The sequence below is a fragment of the Schistocerca gregaria genome, chromosome 4 (genome assembly GCF_023897955.1).
Source record: "Schistocerca gregaria isolate iqSchGreg1 chromosome 4, iqSchGreg1.2, whole genome shotgun sequence".
NCBI lineage: Eukaryota > Metazoa > Arthropoda > Insecta > Orthoptera > Acrididae > Schistocerca > Schistocerca gregaria.
The window spans coordinates 296,793,183-296,805,122 of record NC_064923.1 but is presented as its reverse complement, the minus strand read 5'-3'; the positions used below and the strand labels follow the sequence as shown (position 1 = coordinate 296,805,122).

Below are 11,940 nucleotides of genomic sequence, written 5' to 3'. Positions count from 1 at the left end.
GGATGGACGACTCTCGTAACACTGCACGAGCACTTGCACTTCAGGGGCACGTGCTGCATGGTCAGTTACAGCAACTGTAATTTTGTCATTAACTTACAACTGGATAGTGTAAGTAGGCTGCATAGGTTTTTTTATTGGTAACGCCACGTACAGCTCTGTATGAAAATCACTGGCTGTGGTGTGTGCGTCCTGTGGCTGGTTTGCATTGTTGATGACTATTGTAGTGTTGGGCAGTTGGCGGTTAACAGCGCGTAGCGTTGCACAGTTGGAGGTGAGTCGCCAGCGATGGTGGATGTGGGGAGAGAGATGGCGGAATTTTGAGAGCGGACGATCTCGACGTGTGTCCATCAGAAAGAGTAGATTGGTAATATTGGATATCATGGACACTATTAAGGTAAATACTTTGTTTTTTCTCTAACAAAATCTTTCTTTTGCTAACTATACCTATCAGTAGTTAGTACCTTCAGTAGCTTGAATCTTTTATTTAGCTGGCAGTAGTGGCGCTCGCTGTATTGCAGTAGTTCGAGTAACGAAGATTTTTGTGAGGTAAGTGATTTGTGAAATGTACAGGTTAATTTAGTCAGGGCCATTCTCTTGTAGGGATTAATGAAAGTCACATTGCGTTGCGCTAAGAAATATTGTGTGTCAGTTTACTGGTGATCAGAATAAGTAAAGAGAGAAATGTCTGAGTATGTTCAAATAACGTAAGGGATTAACCAGTATAGTAATTAAAAATTTTTTCTAACGGTACGTTTCAATAGGACGCCAGGTGGCGGAACAAACTCACCAGGGTTTTCGAATTTCCGTATGAGCATTTAATGACATCTGGCCTCTCCACAGACGTTTCAGTCAGCGGTACTCTCTCGGGGCAGCATTGTAATTGTGCTGTTTACTTACAACAGTTCCACTAATAGCGCAAGTCTCTCATCTCGACAGTCACACTGTTAAGGCTTCTCAAACGACAGCGTGCATGTCGTACCGTCACATAAACAGTGTACAAGGCCACATTTGCTCCTGGTAGAGAACACTTGAACTCTCCTTTCCATCGTAAGTCGGTAGCGCATTAACGCATTATCATATCGCTGCCACAAGATAATTACAGCCCATACCGGACCTCAGTGAGTAGCTGCACTTTAATTATAACCAGACGATATTAGTGTAAAAGTTATCATTTTCGGCATGCCGCTACCATTGTCAGCGGTAGATGTCAGAAGCTCGTGTTACCCGCGCGGCGTGCAGCAGGATGGAGTGCCGGTGGGCCGCCCGGTGGGCGTCACCGGCCTATGGGATAAGATAGCCGGACGAACGGACAGCGGCGGACGCCAGCTCCACACAGTGGCTGCCGCATCATCGCCATGGACACCGCGTCGCCGCTGTTCGTGCTGACGCTGTTGTTCGTGACCTTCTCAGGTAATCGCTAAATACAAAGAGCGTTGGAAAGGCTCTTAACGCTTAGACAGGAACATGATAAGCAGCACGTTCTGGCTAACATTCGCCCGGAAGGCTAACAGCAAGATGTAACATCCACCTGACAGAAGAATATCGCTTTTTTCACACACACACACACACACACACACACACACACACACACACACACACACACACACACACACACATGAGCGGGCCAAATATCTCATGAAATAAGTGTCAAACGAAAAGACTACAAACAACGAAACTCGTATAGCTTGAAGGGGGAAACCAGATAGCGCTATGGTTAGCCCGCTAGATGTCGCTGCCATAGGTCAAACGGATATGAAATGCGCCTTTTTAAATAGGAACCCCCATTTTTGTTACATATTCGTGTAGTACGCAAATAAGTATGAGTGTTTCAGTTGGACCACTTTTATCGCTTTGTGATAGATAGGTCTGTAATAGTCAGAAACATATGGCTCACAAACAGTTCGTAATAGGTAGGTTTTTTAAATTAAAATACAGAACGTAGGTACGTTTGAATATTTTATTTCGGTTGTTCCAATGCGATACATGTACCTCTGTGAACTTATCATTTCTGTGGATGCATGCTGTTACAGCGTGATTACCTGTAAATACCACATTAATGCAATAAATCCTTAAAATCAAGTCCGTCAACCTCAGTGCATTTGGCAATACGTGTAACGACATTCCTCTGAACAGCGAGTAGTTCGCCTTCCGTAATGTTCGCACATGCATTGACAAGGCGCTGACGCATCTTTTGAGGCGTTGTCGGTGGATCACGATAGCAAATATCCTTCAACTTTCCCCACAGATAGAAATCCGGGGACGTAAGATCCGGCGAACGTGCGGGCCATGGTATGGTACTTCTACAACCAATCCACCTGTCATTAAATATACTATTCAAGACGGCTTCAACCACACGCTAGCTTTGTGCCGGACATCCATCATGTTGGAAGTACATCTACATTCTGTTATGTAGTGAAACATCTTGTAGTAACATCAGAAGAACATTACGTAGGAAATCAGTATACACTGCACTATTTAGATTTCCATCTATAAAATGGGGGCCCACTATCCTTCCTCCCATAATGCCGCACCATACATTAACCCGCCAAGGTCGCTGATGTTCCACTTGTCGGAGCCATCATGGATTTTCCGTTGCCCAATAGTGCATATTATGCCGGTTACGTAACCGATTTTGGCGAATGACGCTTCGTCGCTAAATAGAACGCGTGCAAAAAATCTTTCATCGTCCCGTAATTTCTCTTGTGCCCAGTGGCAGAAGTGTACACGACGTTCAATGGCGTCGCCATGCAATTCCTGGTGCATAGAAATATGGTGTGGGGGCAATCGATGTAGATGTAGCATTCTCACCACCTATGGTTTTGAGATTCCCGGTTCTCGAGCAGTTTGTCTGCTACTCACGTGCGGATTAGCCACGACAGCAGCTAATACGCCTACTTGGATATCATCCTTTGTTGCAGGTCGTGGTTGACGTTTTACATGTGGCTGAACACTTCCTGTTTCCTTAAATAACGTAGCTATCCGGCCAACGGTCCGTACACTTGGATGATGTCGTCCAGCATACCGAGCAGCATGCATAGCACACGCCGGTCGGGCATTTTGATCACAATAGCGATACATCAACACGACATCGACCTTTTTCGCAAGTGGTAAACGGTCCATTTTAACACGGGTAATGTATCACGAAGGAAATACCGTCCGCACTGGCGGAATGTTACGTGATACCACGTACTTATACGCCTTGTGACAATTACAGCGCCATCTATCACAGAGCGAAAAAGTGGTCCAACTAAAACATTCTTAAGTTCCAAGTTATTAGAAGTAAGTGGAAGTTTCACAAGGTGCAATTCAGGAGCACAGCACTTTCGGAAAGTGAAACGAGAGCTGTTAGAAATCCAGAGGAAAAGGAGCTGGAAGCATGTGAAATATGGTGATGTCAAATAATATTAGAAAGCAAATGGACAGGAGATGTACGGGAAGACGATGCACTAACGTTAATAGACGAGAAATAACTCTACGGAAAATTCATAACAGAGGAGCCGACAGAGTGGCAGCATTTACCTACTGGAACCAAGGAATAATTAATTTTGGCTATAATGAGTAATAGACGAAAATAATTGTGTATAAAGACTGAAACAGGCAAAATAAAATACATTGAACCATAGGTATAGTAACTGCATGAAAACATTTGTCCATGGAAGGGAAGGTGTATGACTTAAGAAATCAGTCGAAAAGCTTGAACTCAACAAAAAGGAGTTCCGAAATTCCCGTTACAAACTTGTAGGAGTTGAAGTGTGATAGGACTTGTAGAGTATCGTACATAACATTTTGAATAGGAACACAATTCTGGGAACGTAACGTTTCCGTTCAACGACGGTTTGATTTTAGATGTTCATTTCACCACCTATGATTGAAGAAATGAATTACGCATGACCCAATACAGTTATCACCTAACAATTCGAAAGGACGCACGATGAAACATCCATTTATCACATAAGCACATGTTTTGGAATAATGATGCCATCATTTGACTATAATAATTTTTATTTTATTCTCATACGATCCAGATTTCGGGCTTAGGCCATTTACAAACACAAAAATGGCCTAAGCCCGAAATCTCCATAGTATAACAATAAAATAGAAATTATTACACACATATGGCGGCGGCGTAGTCCAAGAGTTTTCCATGACTGCAGCCCCAACCAAAATAAAAATTAAGCACATTTGTTTGTATTAACACTTTAACACTGCGTGTTTACATTGTTTCAAAACATGAAAGGACCCAGCGTACTGTACATACAGATAGGCACGCGTGCATTACAGCAGCTGCTGTAAGTGTGACGACCAACTTTGTTCCAGACATTGTACCTACGAAGCATGTTCGGGTACACACTCTCCAACCCATCTGGAGTCTCTTCACTTTCTAGTACAACGCCGAGAACTCATATCAGTGGCTCTTCCTCTGTCTCTAAAAGGATCTCGTAAATTAAAGTCCAAGGACAGGCAACTCCGAGACTTTTCTGATTCTCTCAGCAGACATTGACGCATTACACATCTAAAGTGAAATCGTCATGAAAGGAAACGGCACGCTTCAGAATATGTGTTCCTATTGTTAATGTTATTTACTCACCTTCTCTATAAGTCCTAGAAGTTTCTATCGGGAATATCCGAACACCTTGTATAATGATAACCCAATGGGCGCTCCAGTGACCCATCTCGCTCCGTGAAAATACCAGAACGTGTAGAGTGTGGTACTACAGTTTCTTGCCGACATTGTAATTCACGTACGGAACGGATAAGTTTCACTCGTCTGGATCCTATACTTGCGCTAGAAGGACTGAGGCCGAAAGCATTGTATTTCATTCCATATTTTAAATTACACTCTGAACACATAATCGATTTCAATGAGATGGCAAAGTGGCTGGAGCATTAGATTTGGGGGAGAGAGGCTCGTATTTCTGATCTGTCATCCTGATGTAGATATCCCAGGGCTCCACACCTCTGTTCTATCATGTTTAGTTCTCGGGCTGTAGAAACCTCCTCACGTTAAACGATAATAAATCTACCTTCACACCGCTATCTCTAGATGACAAGCAAGAAGCGCTAATTAAAATGGTATACTTCAAGAGAAGTTATGGCGAGAGTGTTTTAACAAGACTCTCCTTAATACTCGTATTTTGTACGGAGCAATGGTTTGACAGGCGGGTGTAGTTCACGTCTGATTCGCTACAAGCCCTGAAAGTCATCCTGGTGTTCTAGGCTGCTAGGTGAGTCTTATTTAGTATTTAGTCGTAGCGCAGTGAAGGTCACGTGCCTTGCCCTGCCGATTTATTCAATAGAACTTGCTTCCATTCCAGATCCACACTGGGTGTTCCACGCGAGAGCAAATATTCCCCCGCCTTACGTGTGACCAGGGCCTCCCGTCGGGTAGACCGTTCACCGGGTGCTGGTCTTTCGATTTGACGCCACTTCGGCGACTTGGGAATGAAATAATGATTATTAGAACGACACAACACCCAGTCTCTGAACGGAGAAAATCTCCGACCCAGTTGGGAATCAAACCCTTAGGAGCGACAATCTGTCGCGCTGACCACTCAGCTACCGTGGCGGACTGATGTCACTAAACTCGCACTGCTGTGCCTCAAAGGCCTATAATCCAACTTTTCTTTTAAGTTCTTTCACATGATATTTTTAGTTATCTGACTACTATACTACAGCTCAAATCACGTTTTAGTGAGGGATCTGGGATAAGTAACTTTGTTCAGAAAATCAAATTTACTGAAGAACACATTTTCAAGGGCGATTTCAGGTCTTTGTAGTGCGGTTCTCTTTCTTTATCAACTACCGTTTTACTCGTTCGCAATACTTTATGCATATATATACACTGAAGAGCCAATAAAATTATTACACGTGCCTAATATCGTTAGGGCACCCGTGATCACGAGAAAGTGTCCCAGCACGACGTGGCATGGAGTCGACTAATGTCTGAAGTAGTGCAGGAGGGGAGTGACGCCATGAATCCTGCAGGGCTTCTTAACAGCACGTTGCAAGGCATCAAAGATATGCTGAATAATGTTCATGTCTGGGGAGTTTGGTGACAGGCGGAAGTGTTTAAACTCACAAGAGTGTCCCTGGGGCCACTCTGTAGCATTTCTGGACGTGTGGAGAGTCGCATTGTCCTACTGGAACTGTCCACGTCAGTCGGAATACAAAATGGACATAAATGTATGCAGGTGATCAGACAGGATGCGTACGTACTTGTCACCTGTCTGAGTCTCATCTGAAAGTATAAGAAAACCCGTTTCACTCCAAAAACACACACCCCACACCATTACAGAGCCTCCACCAGGTAGAACAGTCCTCTGCTAACATGCAGGGTTCATAATTTCGTGAGGTTGTATCCATATCCGTACACGTCCATCCACTCGGACGATTTAAAACGAGACTCGTCCCACCAGGCAACAAGTTTCAAGTCGTCAACAGACCAATGTCGGTGTTGACCGGCATGGGCAAGACGTAAAACTTTGTATCGTGCAGTCATCAAGGGTATATGAGTGGGCCTTTGGTTGCGAAAGCCCATATCGATGATTGTTAGCACACTGACACTTGTTGATGGCCCAGCATTGAAATCTGCAGCAATTTGCGAAATCGTTGCACCTTTGTCACGCTGAACGATTCTCTTCAGTCGTCGTTGGTCCCGTTCTTGCAGTATCTTACCCCGGCCGCAGCAATGTCGCAGATTTGATGTTTTACCTCATTCTTGATTTTTACGATACACTCGTGAAAAGGTCGTACGGGTAAACCCCCACTTCATCGCTACCTCGGAGAAGCTGTGTCCCATCGCTCGTGCGCCGACTATAACACCACGTTCAATCTCACTTAAATCTTGATAACCTGCCATTGTAGCAGTAGTAAGCGATCTAACAACTGCGTCAGACATAACTGTTGGGTTATAAAGGCGTTGCCGACGGCAGAGCCGTATTCTGGCTGTTTACATCTGTTTCAATTCGAATATATATATATATATATATATATATATATATATATATATATATATATATATATATATATATATATATATACACATAGGGTGGTCCATTGATAGTGACCGAGCCAAATATGTCACGGAAATAAGCGTCAAACTAAAAAACTACAAAGAACGAAACTCGTCTAGTTTGAATGGGGAAACCAGATGGCGCTATGGTTGGCCCGTTAGATGGCGCTGCCGTAGAACAAAAGGATATAAACTGCTTTTTGTTTTTAGATAGGAACCCCCAATTTTTATTACGTGTTCGTGTAGTACGTAAAGAAATAAGAATGTTTTAATTCTTGAGTTTCTCCCGGCGTATTTGATAATCAAAATATCCACGGGTGTACTGCCGGTCTATAGTGTCCAACGGGCACAATATTTCTTCTGTTACCCATGGTTTCTTCGTAGTGTAGTTTCTTTGTAACAATATTTTTCTTTCCAACTGCTGTGATTGCCGTTTCTAGATATGTCAATTTCTCATCAACTGTATTGCCTACTGAGCTATTCCCTATTACTGTATCTATGCCTTAGAAAGCTTCAAGTGTATCTCGTCATGCTTTAGTACTTTCTTACCCCATTTCCTTGCATTTCGATCCTTCCCGACTAATCTCTTAAACTTCAGCTTATTCTTCATCACCACCACATTGTGATCTGTGTCTTTATCTGCTCCTTGGTACATCTTAAAATCCAGTATCGGATTTCAGAAATTCTGTCTGACCATGACGTTAATCTAACTGGAATCTTTCCCTATCAACCGGCCGTTTCGAAGTATACCTCCTCTTCTTGTGATTACAAAACAGAGTCTTCGTATTACACAACTCAATTAATCCTTCTCGTCTCTCATTTCTTGTCCCAAGTCCGTAGTCTCTTTTAAACTTTTCATCTGCTCCTTCACCTATAACTGCATTCCAGTGCCCATGAGTAATAGATTTTCATCTCCCTTTCACTATCCTCATATACTTTCTCTAACTCTTCATCCTCAGCTTGTGATGTCGGCATATACAGGGTGAGTCACCTAACACTACCGCTGGATATATTTCGTGAGGAGAGGGGCTAGTGTAATTGGTTAATACAAACCATAAAAAAATGGACGGAGGTATGTTTTTTAACACAGACCTACGTTTTTAAATGGAACCCCGTTAGTTTTGTTAGCACATCTGAACATATAAACAAATACCTAATCAGTGCCGTTTGTTGCATTGTAAAATGTTAATTACATCCGGAGATATTGTAACCTAAAGTTGACGCTTGAGTACCACTCCTCCTCTGTTCGATCGTGTGTATCGGAGAGCACCGAATTACGTGGTGATCCAAAGGGAACGGTGATGGACCTTAGGTACAGAAGAGACTGGAACAGCACATTACGTCCACATGCTAACACCTTTTTATTGGTCTTTTTCACTGACGCACATGTACATTACCATGAGGGGTGAGGTACACGTACACACGTGGTTTCCGTTATCAATTACGGAGTGGAATAGAGTGTGTCCCGACATGTCAGGCCAATAGATGTTCAATGTGGTGGCCATCATTTGCTGCTCACAATTGCAATCTCTGACGTAATGAATGTCGTACACGCCGCAGTACATCTGGTGTAATGTCGCCGCAGGCTCCCACAGTACGTTGTTTCATGTCCTCTGGGGTTGTAGGCACATCACGGTACACATTCTCCTTTAACGTACCCCACACAAAGAAGTCCAGAGGTGTAAGATCAGGAGAACGGGCTGGCCAATTTATGCGTCCTGCACGTCCTGTGAAACGCCCGTGGCCCGTGTTTGTTACAACAGCAACTGAACGGCGGAGGTTTCAAGCGTCAACTTTAGGTTACAATATCTCCGGATGTAATTAACATTTTACAATGCAACAAACGGCACTGATTACGTATTTGTTGATATATTCTGATGTGCTAACAACACTAACGCGGTTCCATTTAAAAAACGTAGGTTTTCTGTTAAAAAACATACTTCCGTGCATTTTTGTATGGTTTGTATTAAACAATTACACTAGCCCCTGTCCTCACGTTCGGTCTGTTGAATCGTTTCGTCAGTATTTGATGTGGTTTACGAAATATATCCAGCGGTAACGTTAGGTGACTCACCCAGTGTACCGGTACTACTGTTGTCGGAGTCAGTGGCGGTACTGGCAGCATGCAGTTAATTTATTATTCCACCACCAGTTAGCTGACCTAGATGACTTCCGTTCATAGTTTTCTGCATTATTTTGCAGCTCATCATACATGTTGTATCCGTCTGTTGGGTGTATGGGTCTCACAAACGCTTGCTTGAGTATTGTATATTCTCTTAATTTGTGTATCTGTGATTGTTGTTGTGTGCTCGATGATTATTCTCATTATTTCACCTATACTGTTCGAGTAAATGAGTTGTACGAGTTGTGGACAAAAATTTATCCACATCATGAACAAGGACAATGACCAGTTAGACTCTGATGATAACAGCGAATTTTCACTTCAATTTTTCAACACATGAATCGCCATTTTCTGATCCCAGTTTTGTTTTCAAGGTAAGAACATAAAATGCTTTGTTTACTATCGATTTAGTAGGATTATGTATCTATTCCATAGGGTTCCTTCGTGACTTTGTGATCAGTAAATAGCAGAAATGGTCTTCTTTAAGTCTTCGCCCCAGTGGCGCACAGTGGAGAATTGGCCTACATTTATCCTTCCACGAACTTAATTTTCAGTATATCGGTCCTTCTGTTTGAAATGACACCATGAGAAGCTATAATGAACATCAAGGGGTGGATTTCATATCAACCTGCTACAAAAATAAGGAACTGCCATTGTCAGAGCATATCTTCTTCGTGATGTAAGTGAGTAAACATTGTCTCACCCCAATAGCACGTTGAATGTGGGGTTGGGTGAAAATATTTTGTTTATTATTTATGGCTGTATTACTAGACCTGTATTACTACGTTTAGTGGTGTTTGATTTGTTTCCTTTGCTAGATGTGTTATGTCATCAAAAATAGACACAGAGGTGTCTAACAATTTTATGTTGTTTTTTTAATTGTGTTACATCATGAACCATGGAATTAATTTCTTTGATTATGCTTTCGGTATCGTCTTCATGACCACTATCAATGTCATTTAACAGTATCACCAAGACTTTCAAAATGTGCTTGTAAATGATTTTGTGGTGCTGTTATGACTCTGCTATTTATTTCTTAGACTGGGAGTGACAAGATTTTTGATATCTACTATTTTTGGGTTTATTCCATAATGTATACTTTGTCATGAATTGCTCAATTTTTTCTCTTTGTCCTGTTAATAATTTCTTCTCTCATAATTTCCATTCAATACCCTGTGGAGGATGATCTTGCTTTCTAATTCCCTTGTCTGTGTCTGGATTTTGTTTCCTCGTATCTTACAAGGATGTGTAAGGCTTATGTAAAGAAATTCCAAAAGTAGATTAAAAATATGAAAAATATTAGCACCTGTATAAATCAAATGACTGCAACACTACTATTATTTCAGAAATTGATAGTAATATTTTTATTTCATTGGTTCCCTGTAAATGTAAGCTGAATAGTTATCTGCAATGTCACCTGTGATTTGAGACTTTGAACATGACAGGAAAAGATTCTTCATTTTTCCAATATGGTATTTCTTTTTTTTCCCTGTGTACTTTAGAGCATTTATAAAACATTTCAATGAATTTCTGGTAATATTTTCGATGTATTTCTTCCACACAAGATGTATAGTTGTGTACAGTGTCACCCCTGCGTTGATACAATGAATGTGACAGCAAACGATATTTGGTTTTTCCCATATGAACATGGTTCGGAAAACTAAATTCTAAGCAATTAGTGACATAAACAAGTATTTCCATTTCCTTTTGTTTATAAAATTCTTATGAGTAAGTGCTTGAAATTAAATAAATGTTTTTTTTTTGTATCATACTACTAAATATAAGCCAATTTCATATCCAATCTTGTAATGCAGACATCCAAACCAATGAACTATAACTAACTTCATTGGCATCATCTCAACCTTAGAAATGACAGAGGCACAAGAAAGCACAGAGATTAATTAGGATCTTCGTGCTGATTCATCACAGAAGCTACTAAGTAATTCTATAATTTTTTAATATGTAAGTATTGATATTATTTCTTTTCATAGCGGTATTATTAGACTAAGGCTGCCGAGAGCTACAGTTTATTGCTTTATTAGTTTGGCTTGGATTAACCACTGCAGTAAGTCGCCTGCTCTAAAGTCTTATGGGAGAAAAATGTTAACCAATGTAAAATTTGTAACTTGGATCCTAATTAAGCATGGCTGTATCAAATGTTCAGCCACTCAGGAACCACAACCCAAAGAAAAAAAAGAATAACAACTGAAAATTTAATTGTAGCTTCACGCTGTAATAAAAAAATTGACACTAATTGTATATACTGGAAATATAATGAACATACGTTGACAGTAATTCATTCTATAAAATAAACCTTGGATAACTTATTTAAATACATCATATACTCTCCTAGTCAAACTAAAGGCACTGACCATAGCTGAACTTTTTGTTCAGTTCGCAACAAATTCCGCCATTGTGACAACGTGTTCAGCTCAGTGATGCACTCGTAATGTAAGTTCTCACCTCTTTGTTTTATTTATTCTTGTCTCTCTCTTTCCAAAAAATTCATACCCTCCACAGCTCCATCCAGAACGGTGGAAATTATTTCCTGGTGTCTCAAAACATGTCCGATCATCATATAGTTTCTCCTCATCAGTGATATTTGTTTAATTTTTTCTTCGCCGATTCTGTGGAGAACGTCCTCATTCCTTACTGTACTAGTCATCCAAATTTTCTGCCTCCTTCTGAATCGCCGTATTTCAAATGCTTCGATCCTCTTCTTTTCTGGTGTCCACTCAGTCCACGATTCACTACCATACAGTAATGTGCTCCAACCATGCATTCTCATACGTTTCTTCCTCAAATT

At 41.2% G+C, this 11,940-nt stretch overlaps 1 protein-coding gene across 1 annotated transcript in view; it reads left to right on the top strand.

Annotated features, from left to right (window-relative positions):
- The first annotated feature begins 1,333 nt into the window (after positions 1-1,333).
- LOC126267546 (neuronal acetylcholine receptor subunit alpha-3-like) overlaps positions 1,334-11,940 on the top strand; it is a 149,455-nt gene continuing 138,848 nt past the window's right edge. The window contains exon 1 of the mRNA XM_049972850.1: positions 1,334-1,410. Coding sequence (XP_049828807.1) covers positions 1,356-1,410 — 55 coding nt within the window. The 5' untranslated portion in view covers positions 1,334-1,355. The remainder of the gene's footprint in view (positions 1,411-11,940) is intronic.